The following is a 25,687-nucleotide window of genomic DNA, read 5'->3' as shown; positions in this document are numbered from 1 at the left end:
GCAGAGTGCAGATGGTATCCAGTAAGATTCCTCCTGTAACTTGCCAATGCCTATTGACAGTATTTTCCTATTCCCATCCTTGGCCTTCCCCAAGCTGAGAATGCCAGTAATGCGAAGATCTGTGAGTGAAATCTGCTTCCGTTGGTCAAATCCACGTCCAATGGCAAAACTCCTCTTGACTTAAGTGGGGCCAAGCAAGGTTTCTCCCTGAGTACAGTGGTTTGGGGAGGTGGGTGGTGATAGCCTGGTAGCGGTTCGGCTGTGGAGAGGGAGTTCTGAATTCTAGTGAAGGAGCAGCGTCTCCCTAGGCCCCAAAGGAATGATTTGGGAGGCAGAGGTTGAATGAAAGATGCCTAGTGCCCAGTATTTAAAAGGTGCTTAAGGAAAAGGAGACACGCAGTGCCTCAGACCTACTCTGAATGCAGAGAAGCACCAGCCCTTCCCGCTGTACAGACACTGACTTCTGCTTTTGTGTCCCTCAGCTCCCAGCAGCTGTACTTGGACTTTCTAGGTGCCATGGCATCCTCTTCTTAAGTAGCTCTGGCCTTACAGCTGACTGAGAGGGTGTGTTTTACCACAGCAACAACATGCTTCGGAGCCTCCTCCCAGCACAGATGAATACATACTCTCCCTATCCCACTCCAGGCTCTCCATCTTAGACAAGGGGAGGCTTTAATGTGCTTTGCCCCTGACTGACCCAGAAGGAAGTAAGATCCTTCTTTAAAAAACCAATAAGCAATCATGTTTGCTGGTACCTCTTGCAAATTACAAATGAAATCACAGACATGGGCAACTGGGGCGGAGGGGAGAACTTGCTAGTGCATTTCTCAGCAGGAAGTTCATCCCTGCTGAGCTCTTCCTGCAGGGTCAAAGGCATCTATAAAGCCTCCCAGGTTAGCATGCAGCTGCTCTAACAAGCATGAGTCAGCACCTGATCTGCAGCAGATCAAGTTTCTGACTCTCCACAGGAACTTTTAACTCTGGAAGAATAACACAGGAAAAAACCATGCCAGGAGGCTGCATTTGAATGGCATTTCCTTCTCCCTTACTGGCTTTGATCATACAATATGTTACAGAGTGCGAGGCCTGTATTTGGATCTAGTGGACGGACTTTAGAAAGGAAGGGGAGCTGGTCCCTCCATCACAGGGACAATGATCTACTGAAGACCATGAAAACAGATCGCTAGTTCAACGCTTGCATTGTCTTGTGTGGGCTTCCAACTTGTGGAAGCCAAGCAAGGGTTTGATCAAATCAAAGAGAAGAAAAAGAAAACTACCAGTGATAAAAGATAAGCTGTTGTAGGCATTGCATGGTCAGGGTGAAACTCCAGCCCGACAGACATCAATGACCAAACTTTCACAGACTTCAGTGGGCCTGTAGCTTTTCATATTAGAGAGAGCTATTTTCTTTTCTGTAATTGGGGATCCCTGGTTTATCAATGCCTTCATCAGCTCCCATAGGACAAAGAAGGCCTTTTTTTTTTTCCCCACAGAACAGAGAATACAAATAAAGCTCAACAGAAGCATTGGGCCTGATTCTGATTTCATATACACCAGTGACTCTCAGGAATAGTTCCATTGATCTCAGTGGAGTCACACTGGTGTAAAACTGGAATAAAGTGAGATCAGAAGTGGGCCATGTACATATTATTTTAATTTTGAGATTTTCAATTTAAAAAAAAACCCATAAAATTGTTGAGCTGGAATTGTCTAAAAGATAAGAAAATGTGCCATGACAAAGGAACAAAGTACCTTTAAAATCTCAAAGCAAAACTTCAGCATTATATTAAAGGCATTTGCTGCATTTAATTGGAATAATTTGTATCTGATTATTTTTGCAGCTGGTTGGTGTGATTGTAAATCTAATGAACTATTAAGATGGCTAGAGCTTTTCATATGGGCTTTTTAAAAATATTGCTATTTAAATTTAAATACATTAAATAATACAGGGAAGAAAAAGGACCTGATTCTTCTGTGACACCAGTTTTACATCATTGTAAGACAACTGACTTCAGTAGAGATGCTCTTGATTTACACTAATGTAAATGAGAGAGGAATCAGGTTGTTGGTCATCTTTGCAATTAAATATAGTAATTACAATATATTTATACAGTAGATGAGTTTTTGGTTTTGGTGCATCAGTTCAAATACAAGACCGTGGTATGCAGAGTCAAATGGGTTAGCCGGGAAGCCAGTACAGACATAAAAAATCTTGATTTTTTTAAAAAGTCCTGGCAGATTCAAGAGATCACTAGTTCATAGTCTCCTGGGCAGAGGACAAAAACTTTATTGCCAACATTTGATGTGCTTCTCGGGCATAAGATAATTGACACTGTAGTAATTACACAAGAACTATGCACAAGGAATCTAGAACAGAAGAAATATTATAGCAAGTATGTCAGAGTTATTGCCATTGCACGTGGATGAGAATCTTAGAATTCAAACAGAAAGAAGCTGGCAATCTTCCCAAGAAACAGTTATATCATCCACACCAAGGGCTTATGACATAGCTGCCTTTGTGGGTCACTCCCACAGAAGGAATAGAAATCACTAAACAAAACCAAAGAAGACACTGTTTCCCTGTTTCCTGGGGACATTCAGAATTCTATTTACAACGCTTGGATCATGAGGAAGTGACAGGCGCCCACCCAGACACTGACAAAGTAAAACACACAGAGCAGCGGACACAGGTTCCATGAGGCACGTTCCCCTCAGGCCATTGCAAGAGGCGCTTTTTTGAGAACAGGAAGTGGCTTTGTGATAAGAAAGCCTCTGAGGTTCAGAGACAGTAGTCACATCATCTGTCCAGCGGTTTCAGCTCATCTGTCCTAACCACCTTCCTACGTGTATGTTGTTTTCATTGGCAGCTTTAGCGTGTGTGGTTGGTTGTGGTTTATTATGCTTTTGGTGTTTGAAAATCAAACATTGGAAACAAAGTCAGTCTCAGACTAGCACACTTTTAGTATGTTCATTACCCTAGCAGTACACTCCCTCCCCCACCATCTTTTCTCCACTTGCCAGTTCCTAGGCCTGTGCTCAGAGAACTTTATGCTTCATAAAACTAACTTCAATAAAATAGACTCTTGATGTGATAGTGTAATACTATCCCAGGGGATGGCTTAGAGCAACTGTATTTTCAGTTGTTGTTAAGGCATTTGTGATCTGAACAGTGAAGAGAGAGGGCATTCTATCAACACCTGGGCTTTAGAGTGAGGCTCTTGGTGATGGACTTCATGCCAATGCACCAGGGGCAGGAACGTGTACGTACTATACAAGAACATACAAAGTGGTGTTGTCAGGATGACACACTTGTATAATTGCATACCCTGCCATTTGGTTATGCCTTGTGTGGAACACCCTATAGCTTCTATTGTACTTTACTGCTTGGGTCCCGGAAACAACAGTGCTAGGAGCATTAGAAATGCCTAAGGTAGGTAGATAAATACAGAAAAAGTTCAATAGTGAGGATCCTTTGGCTTACAAAGTCAATTTGTTCTCTGAATGTACTCAATATAGTCAAGAAGAGAGGGTTCTTTGAATCATATTGACTGTACTGGCTTATTACGTGAATCCATTCACATGTTTTTTCTCACTTAAGAGGTTTATTCCTTTAAAATGTCAGATCATCATTTGCATTCACTCCAGGTGATACATACATGGACTGTAACTTCATTGAACAGGTTATTCCTGTATCAGATGTCCACTGAACAGCATTTTGTATTCAAATATAAGACATGCAAAGGTTGGAGTGGGGATGTAAGGGCTAATCCAAAGCCCGGTGAAGTCAAAGGAAAGACTATGGGCATCTTTCCATTGGCTCATGGAGTCTCTCCATTGACTTCAATGGGTTTTGGATCAGGCCCTTATTCCCTGTCATTTTGTCCTTTCTCATAAATGAACAAATACAAATGCAAAGTACAAACCCATGCTACTTTAGGTTTCTGACTGCCTGAGAGTCTCCTCTGTGAAGTATTATTTTTTCAGTCCTTATAAAAAGCAAACTAAAAAGAAAAAAACTAACTTTTTTGTGCCAAACTTTGACGTCTGTGTCTGTGAGTCACACCCAGGATGTTGATATGCTTCATCTTCTGTTTCTTTTCCTTGGAAACCACCTGATTCTAAGATGATCTGAAATCTCAAGAAGAATTTTTGTTTTGGGTGGCAGTAGAGGATCCGAAGGCATCATTCGGAAAGTATCACAGTAAAAAAACCATGCACTGTATAAGAAGGAAGGAAAGAAGCTGTGGTGCTCAAGATACAGAGAACCTTTCCATTTGACTCACGCTTGTTCAGTCTGCTGCTTTTAACCCGGCCTCTGTGCAAGAACAACCTGCAAATACAGAGGAGATTTGACTTTGTGTGAAGATAAGATTTACACAGCGGGTTTCCACATAGTTCCTGAGTTAGTGTTGTTCATCTAGGGAGCCTAACTGCACCACCCCTGGCCACTCTGTTAATTTAGACACTCTATATTTATCCTGCAGCATTTGCTTTGCTCTGGTGTACGGCATCTACCATTTGCTTGAGAGTGTTGTGCGGCTGGTGTTAAGCACTAATAATTTGTTAACTGGTCTGCAAATCTTACAGTACATCATGGGTCTGTTCACGCCGAGCAAGTCCCCATCATTGTACTAAAAGACTGTCGTTAACATGTTAAAAGTAAATCTATTTTTGTGGGGTGTTGGGGGCTTTTTTTTCTGATCCAGTAATAAACAGCAACCAAAAAAAAAAAAAAGTACAAATAAATGCAGCAATGGGAGTCTTGTTTGTCAATCATGTACTCGAAATTTATATTCAACCTTTTGATTAGGCAAAATATTTTTGAACCTCCATGATATATTGAGCCCTACTCTTGCGAACACTTATTACCAGGCATATTGCTCACTCTTGTAAATAATCCAATTGAAGTAAGTGGGTCTACAGTACTATATTGTCAGCCGTAAGCATTCAAATCACAAACCAGGTCTCCAGAATCATGAGATTTTTAAAAATAATTTGGGAGGGGTTCTTTTTAATTGCCTTCTGCTTTCCTAGCCATGCACTTGGAGCATATTTTCAGGCTTTTCTCTACTACCATGAGGGTTAGAAATGTATTTTTAACAATGAAAGCTGGGATTCTCATTTTATCACTTGCCTCAGGGAGTGGGGTTTTAAGAAAACCACCAGATATTATGAGAATCATGGTAAAATCACACTAGTTGGCAACACTGCATTACTAACCAGTAATGGGAGGAATGGCACCTGGATTTGTAGTCCAGAAGAACAAATGGCTGGACAGACAAATATATGAAAATTCAATTTTTTCTTTGGGTTTTCACATCTTTCGTTAGTGTTTTTTTTGCCAGAAGCTGTGAGGAAACTTTTATTCCCTCAATATTTTGCATATGTTTGTACACTTACTTTGTTTATTAAAAGCTGAATGTGAGAAAATGGGCTAGATTCTGCTCCATTAAACCTGCTCAACTCCATCGCCTTCACGGAGTTGTGGGGGAATGACAGAACATGGTGACAAAAACCTGCTTATTGTAGTTCAGTAACAGATGCTAGAAAAATTGCAGAGAGTAAATATTTAACCATAATAGTGGTAAATTGCCTTTCTTTAACATACTTCCCTTGGTCCCAATCTTACACCCTTTGCTCCTGGGAGTAGTTCTTGCACATCAGGTAGTCCCATTTGAAATCAGTGGCACAACTTGTTTGAGTAAGGGTTGCAGTAAGACAAAATAATAAAGTGAAAAAATTGCCTTGACTTTTGCAGGGTTTGAAAAATTATTTTCAATGTAAACAACAAAAAATGCTTGGTGTTTTTTGTTGTTGTTTGTTGATTTGTAGCTCTTCTGCATATGAGTCACTTGTCCTCGCTGCCTCCAAGACTGGGTACTGTTGACATGCAGTCTCCAAGAATACCCGGTAGAAAACGAGGAAGACCCCCACTCCATTCTACTCCGATGAAAATGGCTGTTCACAATCTCTATTCAGCGCCGTCTGGTTCCTTGCCAGTAGTGAAGATCCCAAAGAAGAGAGGAAGAAAACCTGGGTACAAGGTACATATACTCAACCCTGCCACTCCCCAGGTTCCTCTGCCGTTAATGATTGTGTCTGTTGCTTTAGGATATAGTACAATAGACATGAAATTTGAAATATAAGATAAATGCATCAAAGGCCTTTGTGGTGCAATGCAATAATAGAACAAGAACTAAGCTTCTCTTCAAGTAATTCATCAAACTGATAAAAAATGGGGGGAAATTGCAAAACTGTTGAAAATGTTTTCATTTGGAAGTATTTGAAAATAACTTATTTTTCAAAAAAAAAATTGGGAAATTTCATTCACATTTTTTGGTGTTCTGATTTTTTTCTTCCCTCACCCACTCTTATTTTTCTTTTTCAACGAGAAAAGAGGAAAGAAACGGGAAACTGGGTGGAAAAAATAGAAGTTTTCATTAAAATTACTTGAAATTTGGGGAAAATGGATTTTTAAAAAAGAAATGTGTATTTTTGGAGAAAAGGCCATTTTTCAATGACACTTTTTGGTTTGAAAAATTGTGACCGGCTCTCAGTGTAATGCATTACAGCTAGGGTTCCAGGGGAGTGCAGTGACAGCTCTCAGAGACTTTGGAGTTTAGAGTGTTCCCAGACTGAGATTCCTGAAGACGGAACGTGTCTCTGTCCATGAGACGATATCAGCACAGGCAGGAGCAGTGCCAGCTTCCCCAGGCTTCAAACCTGACCTGGAGGAACCTCTTCTAGGAATAGAAGGATAGTTCACTTCCAGTCGCCATGCCTTCAGCTCTCTGCTGAGGCTGCCAGCTGGGCTGCTAGTTCGTGTCATGGGGACACTTGCCAGGTCGCAATTGGACTGAGCCCACAGACTTCATTTAAACTAGGTGAGGAGAGAAGATTTAAAACCTGTCGCTGGTAGTGAACTGGAACTTTATGCCTTAAGGGTATGTCTACACTAGAATCGTAAATTGACCTATATTAGGTAATTACAGCCACCACAGTAATTACTGCAGTGGTGCATGTCCTCACTAACCTCTTTGGGTCTGTGGTGTGTGTCCCCAGCAGGAGCACTTCCACCGACCTAAGAGGAGCAGTGTGGGGAGCTGAGAGCCTGGGCTCTCAGCTCTGCTGGCAGCTAAGCCTGGCTGCCTCACAGGCTCCCGGCGGGCGGGCCACCCTCCGCTCCCTGTTCCCCACCAGGAGGAAGCTGCCTGGGGCTTCTTGCTCCAACTCCCAGCTGGGAGCGGGGTCTAGCCGCCCAGCTTTCTTGTCAATTTCATGGCTCCAGTGTAAGTAACGCAGAGTCTATACAGATGCTGCCTCACCCTAACTAACCAACATAAGCCCTACGCCTCTCGTGGAGGTGGAGTTATTATGTCGCTGTAGTGGGGCACTTACATTGGCGGGAGCAAGGCTGACACTGACAAAATTAGGTCAACGTAAGCTACCTTATGTCAACCTAACTATGTAGTGTAGACCAGGCCCTAGTGAGGACAGCCTCGTCTTTAGTTCTTGCTATGAAGACAGTAGACCAAATTCTGCTCTGAATTTGGGGGGAGGGGATTTGGGCTGCTGGAGATTACCAAATGTAGGTCTTTATCGCTTCTCCTGCCAAGGAAGATGCTGCGTGTTTGGAGCTAGCCACCAAGCTGTGCCGTGGGAAGAGCATGAATAAGGAGAATGTGTTTGGAAGTGTAAACAAGCTAGTTAGTTAGGTGGGTGTTGTTGGCAGCAGATTGCTCTGTTGTTTTCTCAGTGCATTTCTGAAGGCAGGGAGATGTATAATGCATGTTTGTTACTCGTGTTACTTTATTTCACCAGGAAAATTATAGACACGCAGGCTGTTTCTGAAAGATGGCAAATTGCCAAAAGTTAGAAAATAATAAACTGCTAAAGATCCTAAACAGAAACTCCAGGGACTCCTGTGAACAGGTAGTGCCTTTTCCAATCTTCCTTAAAGAAAAGCCCAAACACTGGTTAATTCTCTTCCTGGGAAACTCTTCTTGCGCCATCCTCTTCTGGGATTTTGTCGTAACAAATACATTTACAATAACGTAAGGTTCACCTCAAGCTTTCTTTCCAGGTCTGGCTGCTTCCCAAGCTCCCACTTCAGGGCTGCTCACCCTCGGCTTACATTCTCTCTGCTCAAGCTGCTCCTGCTTCTCTTATATCCAGGTGGGATAACAGCCACTTGGCTCTGTGAGTCAGGAGAACCCACTCAGTCCTTTCCGAGCTCAGCCAACAAATGATAACAGGACCAGGTAACATTGCTAGCCTGTTACACCTACGCACTAAAGATCCCACCTACAGTCGGAAATCCTTTGTCTTCTAAGCGTCCCCAAGGCTTCCTGAATAATGTTATTCAACCTCTCATTACACGTGCCTCTTCTGTTATTTAACACTGAGAGACCTCAAGCAAGCTGGGGCCCCATTGTGCCCCATGACAATCCCTGCTTTGAAATGCTTACAGTCTAAGGCACCAAGGACATGAGCCATACGCCACTGGAAGGATTCCTGTTGACTTCAGAGCCCAGTTCAGAAAGGACTTAAGTATGTGCCTAACATTGAATTCAGTGGGACAACTCATGTGCTTAAAGTTAGACACATGCTTAAGTGTGTTACTGAATCAGAACCAGAATCAGAAAAGAGAGAAGGGAAAGATCTGGAAGAGCTGTACCCTCTGCTACTGCTTGCCTACTGCCTTCTGTCAGACCTCGCCAATGCTTGATGTGAGGGGTTGAGGGCACTGTGGTGTATTGGCTCCTCCGAGGGTCCCCTTCTAGCCAGAGGTTCCCAGCCAGTAGTAATCAGCCATGTGCTGTGCTGTCTGCTGCTCAGACCCAATGCTGCAGGAGGCTGCCCTCAAACCACAGGGCCTGGCAAAAATCCTGCCTTAATCTGAAACTGCCTGGTTTTAGCCCCTCCCCCCCATCCCTTTGATGATCCCTCTTATCCAGTCTCCTCCCTCTCTGCCATGTTCTACCTTGTTCCTATGACTATGACTATGGGTGGCTAGATGATATTTAAAAACAACGAGGAGTCCGGTGGCACCTGAAAGACTAACAGATTTATTTGGGCATAAGCTATGAAAGCTTATGCCCAAATAAATCTGTTAGTCTTTCAGGTGCCACCGGACTCCTCGTTGTTTTTGCGGATACAGACTAACACAGCTACCCCTCTGATACTAGATAATACTTAGTCCTGCCATGAGTGCAGGTCTCAAGGTCCCTTCCAGTCTTCTGATTTTATGATTCTATGACACCTTCCTCATCCTCCCCATCCATCCATCTTGCCCTCCCTTGCCAGACTTTGCCTTACTAGGGGTGAAGAATTTTCTCCTTTATCCCATACTAATCTTACCATAGCACCTTGCACCATCTCCAGTGCCTCTCTCGCCACCCACTGATACTTTCTCCTTCCTTTGCTGCCTTCTCCTTGCCCTCACCACTCATCCAGCACCTGGTTTTTCACTGTCCCCTCATGCGATTGATTCAAATTTTTAAGTGGCCATCCAGAGGTCCGGGTGCTGTGCATGCATACACACTAAAAACAGATTCACCAATGGCTAGAGAACATCTCCCAAGTCCTTTATCCAGGTCCCATAAAAAATGTTCCCCTTCACCTTTTAAGATTTCACATTAGTAACATACTTGTGAATAATGTAAGCGAATGACAAAGTAGCATTAAACACACATCCAGCTCAATTACAGGCTTTGGTGTCCGCTATGGAAATACTGAAGGATTCTATAGTACCTGTTCAAAATACCGTAGAAACATTATAAGAAGTAGTGGTGTTTTGAACAATTACTGTAGGATGTTGTGGTTTATTTATTTTAATACGGGATAACTAGCTATTTTCCGGTACACTATTTATTGTTTTATTTAAGAGTTATTATTTATGTGGTGCCAAAAGGGTGCATAATAAATACCAGTGTATTATGTCAGTACACTGGAACTGGAACTTTTTGATTGTTTTACACTAAGTATTTATTAGTAGCAACATTTGCACCTTTGGGGTATGTTTATACCAAAAAATCTCCAGATGCTCTCCAGTGCTTGGATAATACTAACTCTGCTTTACAGATGGGGAAACAGAGTCACAAGCTGATTAAATTATTTGCCTGAGCGTCACAAGAAGTTTGTGTGTAGAGTTGGAAACAGAACCCAGGTCTCCTGCTGCTACCACTCCGCTCCCAGTTTTTAGTACGGTAGCACTGCATTTCAACTTTAATCTGAACATGTTCTGGTGAATCTGTTTCTTCATCCCAGTCCTTCCCCTCCTCAGACTGTAGTTTTACCAAATACAGAAGACTTTCAGCAAAGAGAAGGAAACAATAGCAGGATCTGAAACAATGGAACTGCAAAGTGAGTAACAGTGGCACAGCACTTATGAAATATAGAATGTAGCCAATCCAAATGTTTAAAAAATTGGATCTCCAATGCCTCCAGCCCTGTTGAAGAGAGAGTTTTGTCCCCAAGAGACGTAAAGCACTGCTGCAGCCAAAAGAAATCAAATAGACTTGTTTCAAATCGTCTTTATGTACTGATTCTCCAAGGCATTGAGCGCTCTATTATACCTATTTGTCTGGCTTACATCACTGCAGGAAATGTGCACCACACCATCTTTAATGTATTTATCCTCACAACACTGCTGTGAAGTAGGGAAGTGCCAATATGCCCATTTCACAGATGGGAAGCAGAGGCACAGAGAGGCTAAGTGACTTGTCCACGATCACATAGACAGCCTCTGGTGGAGCAGGGAATTGCACCTGAGTTTCCCAGGTTCTAGACTAGTGCCTTAACATTCCTTTATTTCTTCTTCCAATCTCCATTCCCTTGAGTGGGAGTTGAGGAGTCTCATTACTTTGTCCAAGTCCTCAGCACTTTCCATGCAGTGACACCTTCAGGGACAGAGCCTTAGCTGTATACATTATCATAGGTCCATAGATCTGCTCCTCCATTCTGACTGAGCATCAATAAGAGTTTTACATAATTAGCGGAGGATGGTCTGGCAAAAAACATTCCCTCTCCTGGGTCTCAGTGGCTCCACATTTCTTGGCAGCATTAGGAGAAGAAAGAAAAGCAATGAATTGGAGATCATTCATTATTTATGGGATCTGCTTTAACGCAATCATTTCTGGCCTCCAGTGTGTGTGAATGGCATCTGTAGGGGCAATGCTATTTCTTGATGCAGGAAGGACAGAAATAAGACATCTTTTTCTAGCTGCTGGCTTAAGTTTCTGAAGTTGACATTCACAGTCTGTAACGTTCAACACATCTGGCCTCATGCTATTTATTTGCTTTATAGGATTTGCACACCAAAGCAATGTTTCTGCTAAGACTCTGTGTATACGGTGTCCTCTGCTGAAGTGCACAGCTCTCAATAAAAACACACTCTGAGCGCCAGTCAAAGATTACATCTTGTGATGTGTAGCTCTCGCTTGATTTAATTAGCTCACAAATTGTATGACTTTCTGATACCATGAGACTTCTATGCATTTTTAAAAGCGACTCCATGCCCAAATGGCAGACAACCAACTTCGATATAGCAACCAGCGAGCTGCATTATTACAGAACAGATGGACAAATGTTTTCTGAATTTTAGCAAACTATGAATTTACAGCCTGGATTTAAATTTATTTTTGACTGAGATTTGAACAACAAAGACATTGTATCATACACAATGTAGAATCTAATGACCCATGGACTTTTTTTACATAGACAGCTATTTGCTTTTAGTGTCAACGTGTTTCGAAAGTCCCATACCTCATGACAACATGCCCCATCATCCAGTGAAATTTTCTCCCTGAGACACTGCTCATTCAGCATCGCTCTTGTTCTAAGATTTCATCAGATGTTTTCCTCCTGTTCTAAATGCTTTTCCTTTCTGATTGTGATGACTGTTGCCGTAAATTCTTATCTCAAGTAATTTATAGGGTTAAACAGATTCTGATATGTCTCACTTTTTTTGCCCTTGACATATTGCTCTTTCACTTAAAGGGAACAAGTATCCTGTTGGGTGTAGTCTCTTTGTACTGCTGTCCTAGTCACTGTATAAACATATCAGAAGTGATGTCTAAGCTACATTAAATCTCTATCCTTAGAGTTTTTTAAGGCCCGGCTTGACAAAGCCCTGGCTGGGATGATTTAGTTGGGGTTGGTCCTGCTTTGAGCAGGGGGGTGGACTAGATGACCTCCTGAGGTCCCTTCCAACCCTGATATTCTATGATTCTATGATTAAAGCTGTGATGCAAATCATGACAAATGATGGAGTGAAGTGTTAATGCTGACACTTGACCCATAACTCATTCCACGTCCATGTGGTGTTACCACAGTATATGGTAGAGTATGTTTCCAGTAGGGCTGAGTGAATGGCTGATTTTTTTAGGAGGGTTGGGGGGAGGAGTCACAGACCTAACCAAAAACTTCAATTAAAAAATTTGGTTCACTTTGAATTAAAACTGACTTTTTCCTGTTTTTCTTGCTGAAACAATAAAAAAAAAAATCATTTCAGGTTGAATGAAATGTTTTGTTTGACCTGAAACAAATGTTTTTCAGGTTTTTGCTTGATGTCCTTTTGGGGGTATTTTTTATCCTTTTTATTTGCTTGTTTGTTTTAAAGAAAGTAGTTAAATTTCAAAATGAAACATTTTGAAACAAAAAGTCAAACTGTTGTGTTTCAAAATGGCTGAAACAAACTGTTTTGACTTTTTAAAAAAATCTTTTTTTCCCCCGTACAATATTATTCATCGGATTCAATCCCAACTTTGCAAATAGTTTTGGCATCTGAAAAAACCCCTTTTTATCTAATTTACTATTTGCTGAAAAAAAATTCTCCCAGCTCTAGTTTTCATTACCTTCTGGTTGGAGACTTCTGGCAATATCTCTAGTTTGTGTAACAAGCATGGGCCCTGATCCCACAGTCAGATTTACAAAGGTGCACCCTTGAACCTACTTAGCCAGTGAGCCCCATTGACTTCAGTAAGCCTCCACGTGGTGCCACTTTGGGGAACCAGTTGCAGGATTACAGCCTGAAAGCCCAGTTCTGCAACCTTTCGTGATGCTGAGTAGCACTTATTCATCTGTGTGATCTCATTGAAACCAACATGACACCTCATGAGTATAAGTACTACTCAATGGGAGGCAAAGTTGCAGAAATAGGCTCTTACTATTACTTAGAAGGGGGTATTAATTTGCTTCCCTTGTTCTTCAAAGAGTAGGAATTCCTAGAGGAAAAATGTGTCCCAGAAGTGTCCAAAGTGAATGCCAGAAGTGTAGGGCGGATCGTCCCTCAGTAAGGGTTCTGGACTGAGACTCAGGAGACCCAGGTTTAATTCTCTGCTATGCCACAGCCTTCCTGTGTGACCTTGGGCAAGTCACTTAGGGTAACACTTTCAAAGGTACCAAAGTGACTTAGGAGCCTAAGTTCCATTTTCAGAAGCCACTTAGGAGCTGAAGTCTCACCGAAAGGCAATGGAACATAGGGTATGTTTACACTGCAAGGACAAACCTGTGATTGGCCCACGCCAGCTGGCTCGGGCTGAGGCGCTGTTTAATTGTATGTAAACATTTAGGCTCAGGCTGGAGCCTTGGGTCTAGGACTCCGAGGTGGGAGGGTCCTAGAGCTCCGGCTGCAGCCTGAGTCCATAGGTCTACACCGCAATTAAACAGCCCCTCAGCCCGAGTCCGAATCAGGTCAACCACAGCAGTCTAATTGCAGTGTAGACATGCTTCTAATTGCCTAGATCACTTTTGAAAATGGCACTTAGACTCTTAAGTCATTTAGGCATTTTTTTAAATGTTACCCTTAGTCTCTCTGTGCCTCAGTTTCCACCTGTAAAATAGGGATAATAGCACTTCCCTACCTCAGAGGGGAGTTGCAAGGATAACATGTTAAGGATTGTGAGGTGCTCAGATACCATGGCTGGGAGGGCATATAAGTACCTAAGACAGATAGACAGACTGTTGACAAAATAGACTGCATGCTTTTGTACGTGTAGACTTATTAGGTGGAATCCTGGCCGCAGTGAAGTCAATGATAAAACTCCCCCTCATTTCCATGGGGACAGCATTTCATCCTTTGTGTACAAAGGCCCCAGTCCTATAAAGATTACTCAAGCTAAATGTCCATTGGTTTCAACTGGTCAAATCCTGGCCTCGTTAAAACCAATGGCAAAACATTAGCTCAATCCCCTGGCAAAGCTTTTGAAAATTTGTTCCTACGTGCTGAACATTAGTAACAATACATATTTGGGGCCAGATCCTCAGCTATGTCTCTGTTGTGCTTGTGCACGTGAGTGGACCAGAGGAGGGGAGCATACTGCAAGAGGCTTTCTGTCAGCAGTGCAAGCTGGAGAAGTCTGAAGACTGCTCTAATCTGTATTGGCTGGATGGGCTCAGGATCCATTGAAGCATTATACATTGTGACAGAGAATCTGCCTAGAAAACTAAGAATGCCTTCCCTCTCTTTCGGTCTTAATTCTCAGCATATGGTGGCATAAGTAATGGGTTAGCTATATTAATAAACCACCCCGTGACTCAACCCAGTGCCTTTCTTTAAGCCTAAATGTACTGTACCACTTATGTAAAATGCTCACTGACATCAATGACACTTATGCGTGAATAAGAAATATACGATCAGGGCATGGATCTAATTCACATACTGTATCATCCATTGGATTGGTTTAACTAGTGAACATTCTGCCCTCGAATCATTTGCTCTGACATTTCCACGAACCTGTTGTCATATTGGTTGGGGCATGGCTAGATATAGTCCCACGAATCATTCATGAGCTTTCATTTTGACTCTGTGCATAAAATATATTTGAATGATTTACAGGGAGGATTTTCCATATATTCTACACCATTTCAACACATTTGCTCTGACTGTCTGGCTCTCTCTGTTTTTCATTTTTCTTCTACATCTGCCCTATTTTCTTCATAAACTCACAGTCTGTCATGGGTTTGGTTAGATTTCCAAAAGAACAGAGTCAGCCCAAGAAAAGAAGAGTGTTAGTATTAAATATTCAGAGACTCATGGACAGCAATAAGTCAGACTGAGATACTCAGTCTCCAAAGGCATTTAAGCTTCAGCAGCACTGTTACTATATCATCTCCTGTAATCCTGCTGTTACTTTATTATGGTCTAAGTATAAAATTCCCCCCTTCCTTCCCCCTAGAAGTAGCATTTATTTGTACCTCGATGCTTTAGTGCAAATTCAGTTTTAATTAGATTTGCAGAAAACTGTTCACTAAAAGAAAGAAAGAAAGAAAGAAAGAAAGAAAGAAAGAGGCCTCCAAACTAGTGAGCTCACAGTGGATTAGTACCCTGTTTATTTCCTCTTAAGCACCAGCCTGAATACTCTGACTAGGATGAAGATGCAGAAGAAAACGTTAAAGATGCATAAGCTGACAGATCTGCAGCGCTCACCTCACGAAGGGCTCCTGTTAAAGTGATTCAGGAGGCTTGAGCTCTCGGGGGTTGGGGGGGACTAGCGTGTGTGAGTCAAGTTTGAGGCCAGCCTGCTGTGAATCACTAAGAAGGACAAACAGCCAAACCACAAATAAAATAACACTTTTGGGTACCCCTTCTCCAAAACAAAAACAAACAAACCAAATCAGACTGAGTAGGGTTGCTAACCCTCCCAGATTGGCTGGGAGTCTCCTGGAATCGGAATCAATCTCCTGGTTGCTACTGAAACCACTCCAGATTTTAATAGCCACTACAAGTCAGTTCTGCGACACAGTGGGGCTAAGGGAGCCTCCCTGTCTGCCCTGGCTCCATGCAGCTCCCAGAAGCAACTGGCATGTCCCTCTGGCTCCTAGGTGCAGAGGCGGCCAAGGGGTCTCTGCACACTTCCCCCACCCTGAGCACCGACTCCGCAGCTCCCATTGGCTGGGATCCACAGCCAATGGGAGCTGTGGGGGTGGTGCCTGCAGGCAGGGGCAGCGCATAGAGCTGCCTGGCCTCCCCTGAGCCTAGGAGCCGGACAGCTCGCCATTTCCAGGAGTCACGCGAGGTAAGCACCACCTGGAGCCTGCACCTCTCACCCCCTCCCACACTCCAACTTCCTGCCCCAGCCAGGTGAAAGTGAGCGAGGGTGGGGGAGAGCGAGATGGAGGGAGGGGGAATGGAGCGAGTGGGGAGCGGGGCCTCGGGGAAGTGCAGGGCCTCGGGGCAGGGGCATGGCAGGGGAGAGACAAGGGTGTTTGGGTTTGTGCAATTAGACAGCTGGCAACCCTAACTGAGAGAAGGAGCACAGAACTCCAGCATGAGGGACACTATAAGTTTTGTAGCATCAACCCACACTACCATGGATAAAGTAACAATTTCACTTTCTGCCTTACCACATTCTGCAAACCCCAAACCAGCTCCAGCTTAAGACTTTCCAACGCTTATCTTCCTCCTCCCCACCACCATTGATTTTAATGGTTTAAAAATCACCAGTGGCTCTGAGCAAACTTTCTCAATTCTAATTTTAACACCCAAAGGTTCTCTAAGTGTTGAACTAAGCATAATGCTGCTAGAGAATGGACCAGAATGAATCACCTGACCTGCCTAGCTCCCTGCAGGCCTGACCTGTGCATTGACTTAAATCAGGAAACCATGTTTTATAACCTGATATCACAGCAAATTTAAAACTGGTGAAGTAAATGCTTTTTAAAACAATGAACAATTAGCCTGTGGAGCTCATTGCCACAAGATCTTATCAGGTCCAAGAGCTTAGCATGCTTCAGAAATGGATTGAACAATTAGGCCCTGATTCAGCAAAGCTCTTAACCAATTCTTAACTTTTAGCACATGTTTAACCCCCCTCTTCCTCCATCGACTTAAGTGGCATTGATCATCTTACTTGTTTATAAAACACCAGGTACCCCTCTAGTCCTATATATGGATCATTATTTATCGTAATGAATAATGACACAACTAACATCACAGTAGCCCATTTAATCAACGAGCTATGTGAGGCACTGTACAAAATGCTAATATACAATATTTCATGCCCACACGCGGGCATCCTGCTGCCCCAGGAACCTGGCCAAAAAAAAGTAGGCAGTAGTAACTCTGCAATCATCTCATAAATATTTCAGCTCCTTTGAATGTGCTAGTCAGTCCCATGGTTTTGATTTTGCACCAAGGGCCACTAAGTATACCAAATGCAGGGGCTTTTGCTTTGTGTCTTCACAGTAAGGCTGAATGAAAAGTAATCGCAGTAGTATTATTGTTCTATAGTACCACAAATGAGCTTGTCTCTTTCCAGCTAGCAAGGAGATGAAGTCCCTGCCTTAAAGAGCTCACAATCTAATCAGACAACAGAGGGGGCTGGGGTACAAGAAAGAGCACAGTGATGAAGTTTAGATTTGATTTTATTAGGTATATATTGTATCAAGCATTCTGGAGCAAGACTAGGTTTTAGAAACCTCATAGAATCATAGAATATCAGGGTTGGAAGGGACCCCAAAAGGTCATCTAGTCCAACCCCCTGCTCGAAGCAGGACCAATTCCCAGTTAAATCATCCCAGCCAGGGCTTTGTCAAGCCTGACCTTAAAAACCTCTAAGGAAGGAGATTCCACCACCTCCCTAGGTAACGCATTCCAGTGTTTCACCACCCTCTTAGTGAAAAAGTTTTTCCTAATATCCAATCTAAACCTCCCCCACTGCAACTTGAGACCATTACTCCTCATTCTGTCATCTGCTACCATTGAGAACAGTCTAGAGCCATCCTCTTTGGAACCCCCTTTCAGGTAGTTGAAAGCAGCTATCAAATCCCCCCTCATTCTTCTCTTCTGCAGGCTAAACAATCCCAGCTCCCTCAGCCTCTCCTCATAAGTCATGTGTTCCAGACCCCTAATCATTTTTGTTGCCCTTCGCTGGACTCTTTCCAATTTATCCACATCCTTCTTGTAGTGTGGGGCCCAAAACTGGACACAGTACTCCAGATGAGGCCTCACCAATGTCGAATAGAGGGGGACGATTACGTCCCTCGATCTGCTCGCTATGCCCCTACTTATACATCCCAAAATGCCATTGGCCTTCTTGGCAACAAGGGCACACTGCTGACTCATATCCAGCTTCTCGTCCACTGTCACCCCTAGGTCCTTGTCCGCAGAACTGCAGAAACTTCATGAAGAAGTGTGTTTTAAGGAGGGGTGATTGGCTGTATGGCAGGCTGGGTCAGGTAGATAGTTCCAACAGAAATTGCTCCAACTGCAACAGGAAGTTGTTTTTTTTTTATTTAGAACAAAAGTATTTGCTTCTAGGGGAGGTGGTGTGGCCTGGTGGATAAATCCCTGGCCTGGGATTCAGGAGACATGGGTTCAGCTGGCCCATAGTCACCCAGCTCTGCTGCTGGGTGACTGTGGGCCAGTTGCTTCCCTTTTCTGTGCCTTGGTTTTCTCAGCTGTAACAACAGCCATCCTAGGGCTGACTGCTGGTCCATCTAGCCCAGTAAATTGTCGTCTGACAGTGGCCAATGCCAGGTGCTTCAGAGGGAATGCACAGAACAGGGCAATTATCAAGTGATCCACTCCTTGTAATCCAGTCCCAGCTGCTAGCAGTCAGAGGGACACCCAGAGCATGGGGTTGCATCCCTGGCCATCTTGGCTAATAGCCATTGATGCAACTATCCTCCATGAAGTGATCTAATTCTTTTTTGAACCCAGCTATACTTTTGGCTTTCACAACATCCCTGGCAATGAGTTCCACAGGATGGTTGTATGCTGTGTGAGGAAGTAATGAGAATAATATAGATCTCTTCTGTAAAGTGCTTTGAGACCTACTGACGAAAAGCGCACTAGAAGAGCTAGATGGTGGTATTATTACACAACTGAGCTCAAGAGATGCTGAAGCAATAATTGGAATGAGTCTGTATTTGGGGCATGATCCAAAGTCCATGAAATACAATGGAAAGACTCTTATTGAGTTCCGTAGATTTCGGATCAGACTCCTGATCCAGCTGTTTTTACCACCATGATGAAACAAAGTGGTGGCTGTTTTAAGCATTTGCAACCATTGGCAGATACCTGTCTTGCCAATAAATTGTTGGACAAGACAAGTCTTTATCAAAGAGTGTCTGTCTCTCCACAAGATCTTGGTCATGGTTTGGGGTTGCAGCTAATGGTGCTGACTTCCGTAGAGCCTAAAGGACGCTTTGCACACCTTCGCTGGTTTGGGTGAAGGTTCGTAGGCAGCGACATCCCTTATAATGAGTATGGACGTTAAAGCTGTTTAATTTTCCCCAAACCATTGTTCTCTAGCATTCTGTAGTCTGTCCATTAAAAACAAAGAAAAATCAGTTGTAAGAAGAAGATCTTGAACTGGCAGATGTAGAATGTGGAATTCAGCGTTTCGTGTGCTGTAGAATAGCCAATATTCAGTCATGTGCTCTTGAAGCTTATCACTATACCAAAAGACAAAATGAGGGTGATGCTTTCAGGGCCCATATATCATCATGCCAGTACTCTTTAATTACAAGGTAACCAGCCATCATTTGATTGGATCGACATCGGCAGGGTAATTGCACCGTATTATTACACGGTAAATACTCACAGAGCTTATGGGTATGTCTACCCAGCAAAACCCCCCTCTCCCCTTGCCAGTCTTCAGAGCCCAGGCTCCAGTCCAAGCCTGACCATCTACACTGCTACATTTAGCCCTGTAGTGTGAGACCCGTGAGCCAGAGTCAGTTGATCTGGGTTCTGAGACTCACTGCGGCAGTACTTGTTTTGCTGTGTAGACGAACTCTTTGTCTCAAAATCGTACCACAAGTTAGCAGGATTACTAAGTGTAACTACATAGCAACTGACATTTACTAGATAGAAAAAACATGATACTAACCCGTAAACCATGTTAAGAGTCAAATCCCATTTTCATTCGCCCCACTTGAGTCATTGAGTTTTGCACCCGATTTACACTTGTGAAACTGAGAGCAAAACTTGGCCCTAATTTACTATGTAGAAAAAAGAGCCCGATTCTCTGCTGCTTTGAGCCTCGGCTAGTTATTTAAACCTGAGTAGAATGTGTGTAAAATGCCCCATTGCAATGTGTTTGATTTTATACCCACTTTGCTCAAGTGTAAATAAGTACACAATGGGGGTATAATACTGTATCCTGCTACTTAAAGTGTTACTGCTCATTGCAAATCAATGTCAGTTACTTTTAGTCCATTATCTTTCAAAGAGTGAAAGGAGTCTCTTGGCTGGAAGTAAAATGATGCAAGAGCAAATTGCTAATAAGTGGGAGTTCAGTGGAAGTGAAATGTGAGGGATAAAAATAAGATGCACTGTATATATTTTCATTACCCAAATTGGTTATGTCTTGCAGCTGAAGTCGCGTGTCCTGATGACTCCTTTAGCAATCTCTCCTCCAAGAAGCACACCAGAACCTGATATTAGTTCAATCCCTCAGGATGCAGCTACAATACCCAATTCAGCTGCCCCACAAGCTCTCACTGGTATGTTGAATCAAATGCCGCATTGCGAAGCAGTGGGAAGGTACAGTAGTTTGATCGTCAGATATTTGTGCTTTCTAAAACAAACTTAATCCCTGAAAAATGCAGACTGAAGGATCTAGTACGTTTGCCAACTAAACTGATTGCTAAACACACAGAGCAGAGATGGAGCATGTTGCCTTGTGAGCTGTAACTTTTTATAAGACTGTATATTCAGGAGTGCTGGAACAATTTGTGCAGTGGGGGTGCTGAGAGCCACTGAGACAAACTGTAAACACTGTGTTTGACGAAAACCACTTCAAGCCGGGGGGAGGCACCCCTAGTTCCAGCACCTACGTGTACATTTTGACTGAGTAGTTTGAGGGTTGGTTAAGAGAGTCAGTGGGCCTGATTCTCCTTTGCACTGCACTTTGTATAGTCATTTCCACCTGTGCAAAGTTCAGGTAAAACAATATCATTCTGATTTTGTAGCATTTTATACACCCTTTGAATAGGTGTGAATACCTATACAAGGTACAGAGAAGTGGAGACTCAGGCCCATGTATAGAAGTCCTGCTTCTGTGTTTTTAATCCAGGTTTGGAACAGATCTCAATTCTATTCTCCATGAATAAATATATCAGCCTCTCCCGTGCACTTGCATTTCTAATATCAAAGTTGCACTGGCATTAATGAAGCAATAACCGGAATCAATGGTGTAGTGTGAACTTAATTTTGGGAAAAGAAGAAACTTACATTTATTGGAGAGGGAGGAATGTGATCTAAGGACTCTGGGTGAGATTCTCAGCTGTGTAAATCAGCATTGGTCCATCAAAGTCACTTACATGGACTTATACCAGCTGAGGGTCTGGCCCTTTCTATCTGACAAGGTTTAATGATTTATGGAAAATAAGGGCCTGATTCTCTTCCCACTGACGTTCGAGTTATCAGAAGTAACCATTTAAGTCACATAAGTGAGAGGAGAATCAGCCCATAATTTGGAGGAGGGTGGATTTATCCTGAGACTTCGATACAGAAACAGGTTTGATAATGCTAGATATAAACAAAACCAAAAATCCTCCTTAGCTCAGGCATGCAAAGAAAAAATCTCCCTTCTTCTTTGGTAGCATTCTAATAAGAATATAATATTTTGCACTTATTTAATTCCTTACATTCTGGATCACAAAGTGCTTTACATATATTAAAAAACAGAGCTTCACAATACCCTGGTGAGATAGATATTGCTATTCCTAATTTACAGGAGGCTAAGGTGAGGCCCAACGGGTGAAGTGACTTCTTCAAGTCTGTGGCATTGCTGGGAACAGAGTTCATGAAACTTGAGCTCCTAAATCATTTAGGCCCTTTTGAAAAATTCCCTCTAAGTCTCTTGAATGTTAGGAGACTAAATGTTATCCAGGAGACGCCTCCTTCCACCAGATCCTTCTTATTCATTCTTATGACCAAGAATTGGGTGCTGCAAATGACCAAATCTAGTTTTAGGCAAATGAAACAGATCCCAGAGTCAAATTCAGAAACACAAACACAGATAGAAATCGAGTCTTGATATTCTGTTCTATCAGAGGTTCCCCAATGGTGGATGAACGTTTTGTGGGGGGTACGGCGGGGCCTGGGCCAGCCCCCATGGAGGGTGGAGAGGGAGTGCCACCCAGTCCTGCTCTTCTGCTAGCTCTGCTCTGGCTCCACCCGCAGCTGCGGCCCCAGCTCCTGGCCCTGCCCCAGCCTCAGCCCTCGACCATGGCCCAGCCACAGCTCCACACCTGGCCACGGCCCCGCTGCTGGCCCCACCCCCAACCTCGGCCCCTGGCTAGGGCTCTGTTCCCAGCCCTGGCCCCAACTCCAGCTTCAGCCCTGGCCACGGACCCCTTATCCCTCTCTGTGGGCCCCCCTCCTCCCAGGAGCCAAAGCCCTGCTCCCAGCCCCAGCTCTAGAGGGGGCATGCACAGGGGTAAAGTGGGGCGCGACCCTGAAAAGTTTGGGGACCACTGTATTATATCTTATGTTGTATTTGATTAGTAAATCTATAGTCTAAGAGCTCTCCATAGCTCATACACCCTGCTTATATTTTTAACTATATTGCATCTTTCTATGTACAGCACTGTGAAGATATAAAGCGCTATGTAGTGTTAAGTATTAAGTATTCATTAGTATTCATTAGGGTGATGCAAACTGTACATTCCTTCCAACATTACACAGCTGTCACCATGTCCTCCGCTATGTTTGATATTTGTTGTCACAGACCCGATTTCTGTCAGAGGATGATGTTATATTGCCTGGAAGATCAGAACTCCAGCACACTCAGTCAGCTATTACAATATATCTTACTTTAGACTTACCCAGGCCTGGTCTTACTCACCACGGGCTCATCGATAGTCACCCGGAAACTGAGATAACCTTCCGCATGCTTAAACAAGGCTCCTGCTAGCCAGGTGCTAACAAGGATTACCTTGGTACATCTGGGGCCCCTAACTACATTATAAACCATTTTACAAAACGGTGCTGCAGGACGCTTCAACGTGTGGCTGCCTACACACAGGTTTAGTCCCAGCAGCGCCCTCTGTTGGGGAGCTACCCATCCTATTACTGGTTTCAGAGTAACAGCCGTGTTAGTCTGTATTCGCAAAAAGAAAAGGAGGACTTGTGGCACCTTAGAGACTAACCAATTTATTTGAGCATGAGCTTTCGTGAGCTACAGCTCACTTCATCGGATGCATCTGATGAAGTGAGCTGTAGCGCACGAAAGCTCATGCTCAAATAAATTGGTTAGTCTCTAAGGTGCCACAAGTACTCCTTCTCTTCATCCTATTACTGTTATCCTTATTCTCTACTTCTCTATTCAAAAGGTTTACAATATAGGGGCAAAGTTTCGCCCTCGCTTCTCTGAAGGCTTGGGATGGGGGCAGCTGAGTGTGTGGAGTGAACTATTCTGCCTTTGCAGGGTATGATGGCTCCTGAGGAATTTGGAGGCAGCCCAGTCCGCAGGTCTCTTCACTTCTGCTTCGGAAAGGCTCAACACGTAAATCTCCCAGGCAGTGCCTGTTGCAGGATAGCAATTTGTGTGCACAGTCCTGGGGCCTAGTTGGCCCCGCACTCTGCCCAGAAATTGCCCCTAGCGACCACCTTTCTGAGGCTTGCATGCAGGACCCCTGAGGTGTACAGATCACATTTCTAGCTTGCCCTCACCCTCTTTCCCATACACAGCCCCACTGCAGATCTTAAAATGGTGCAGAGGGCCTTCCTGTGGGGCTTCTAAACTCCAGGCTTAATTTCACTCCAAGTGAGAAACTTTTCAGAGTGTCGTTGGTCATATGACACAATCAGGTAGAAGCAGAAGGAGTCTGAGCTCAGGAGTCTGTGACAGTCCCTGTGAGCTGGCACAGAGACAGAACTTGGCACAGCATGATGGTTTTAGTATCATACATGACTCAGCCATTTTTTCAGGAACTTCCTTAATTGCAGGTGACTTGTCATCACTTATCCAAATATATACAGGGCCAATTTCTGCTTGCTTTACTCATCCAATGGGAGTAAAACCAGCAGCATTTAGTCATTTGTGTCACTGCGCATCATGATATTTCACACTGGAAAGGGCTCTTAATTAAATATCATGAAATATACAAAACCAGAAAACAGGGTTGGTTGTGATGTTAATATCTTTTAACAACTGTGTTGGGATTTTGTGTCTACAGTGTGCATTTACGTCAACAAACAGGCAAACATGGGGCCATACCTCGACAGGAAAAAAGTGCAACAGCTTCCAGATCACTTTGGGCCTGAAAGACCTTCCATGGTCCTCCAGCAAGCAGTGCAGGCATGCATTGACTGCGCACATCAGCAAAAGACTGTCTTCTCGCTTGTCAAGCAGGGCTATGGAGGCGAGATGGTGTCAGGTAAAACATTTTAAAAAGGCTTTGCAATAAATCTGAAAGTGCTATAAAATCATAACCTTTCTTTTAAATCTCAAGGTCATATCAGCGTTATTCAGATCATTGGGCCAGCCTCATTTCCATCCATAGACGTTAGGAGTAACTCTACTGAAGTCAATGGAATTGTACAGACTTGAGATTAGAATTAGGCCCCAGGCATACAGTATATTGGCACAAGAGACTACAGGATCTGTTTTTGGAATGCTGTGAAGTGATGGTCTCAAGTTGCAGTGGGGGAGGTTTAGGTTGGATATTAGGAAAAACTTTTTCACTAGGAGGGTGGTGAAGCACTGGAACGGGTTACCTAGGGAGGTGGTGGCATCTCCTTCCTTTGTGGTTTTTAAGGTCAGGCTTGACAAAGCCCTGGCTGGGATAATTTAGTTGGGGATTGGTCCTGCTTTGAGCAGCGGGTTGGACTAGATGACCTCCTGAGGTCCCTTCCAACCCTGATATTCTATGATTACACAGCCTAGTTCTTGATATTGACAGAACACATCATGTGTTTGAAAATGTCACTTGTTTGGCCCAACAAAGCAGCCAGTAAAAATCAAATATCAAAAGCACTTCAATTTCCTATCTCATTTTAAATTAGTTTCCTTTTGTCTTCTCACTTTTTTCTTGGCTCAAGAGGTTTTTTTTAATTAAACGGTGGGAAAAGAAGCAGTACAGGGGAAACAAAAGGATTGGACTAACATGGGCTGTGTATTAAATTTAATTTTACAGTGACATACAGCATTATCCATTTGCTTAAGCTATATGCGTTATGGGTGGGTCAAATACTACTCCTAGGTAAAACACCCATTGACTTCAATGGTACAAGATTGCCCTCTGTGTACAATCGATGGGCCAGATCTGCTCTCAGCCACACCCATGGAACCCCAGTGAAGAATAGAGAATAGAATTTGGGCCCATGTCTGGGGCAGCTAAGAGTGGAGATCACTGTGAACTGAAGGCTTAGCATGAATATTTTTTATATAGCAGGAGGATTGGGTTGCAGCTTTGGAACAACGGAATAAAATAAAAATAATAATTTTCAAATGAGCTCCTGAAGATAGAGAGCTGCAAGCAAGCAGTAAGGTTGAAATCACTCAGGATCCAGTCCAACCTGCATAGCAAGGACCACCCCAGCTTTGCCCTATCACTGAGACTCTCCCTCCGCTTTGTGACCTGGAGCTCTGTCCTGATGGGCAGCACTTAATGATTCCTCTCTACTCCTTTTGTTTCCCTTGGGCACTCTAACTCCAGCTACAGCTTTCTTGAGAGACACCAGATACACTCAGAAAATTATTCTAACTCCTTCCTGAAAACATGCAAA

General features: G+C 43.4%; 1 protein-coding gene across 1 annotated transcript in view; it reads left to right on the top strand.

Moving 5' to 3' along the window:
- The window catches only part of SCML4 (Scm polycomb group protein like 4), a 113,246-nt gene that overhangs the window by 49,825 nt on the left and 37,734 nt on the right, over window positions 1-25,687 (top strand). Inside the window, exons 2-4 of the mRNA XM_073335165.1 lie at window positions 5,833-6,044; window positions 20,325-20,454; window positions 24,136-24,336. Of these exons, the coding sequence (XP_073191266.1) occupies window positions 5,844-6,044; window positions 20,325-20,454; window positions 24,136-24,336 (532 nt within the window). The 5' untranslated portion in view covers window positions 5,833-5,843. The remainder of the gene's footprint in view (window positions 1-5,832; window positions 6,045-20,324; window positions 20,455-24,135; window positions 24,337-25,687) is intronic.

Source organism: Lepidochelys kempii, chromosome 3 (genome assembly GCF_965140265.1).
Source record: "Lepidochelys kempii isolate rLepKem1 chromosome 3, rLepKem1.hap2, whole genome shotgun sequence".
NCBI classification, from domain to species: domain Eukaryota; kingdom Metazoa; phylum Chordata; order Testudines; family Cheloniidae; genus Lepidochelys; species Lepidochelys kempii.
Note: the sequence above shows the minus strand (reverse complement) of the source record. Positions and strands in the feature narration are given on the sequence as shown.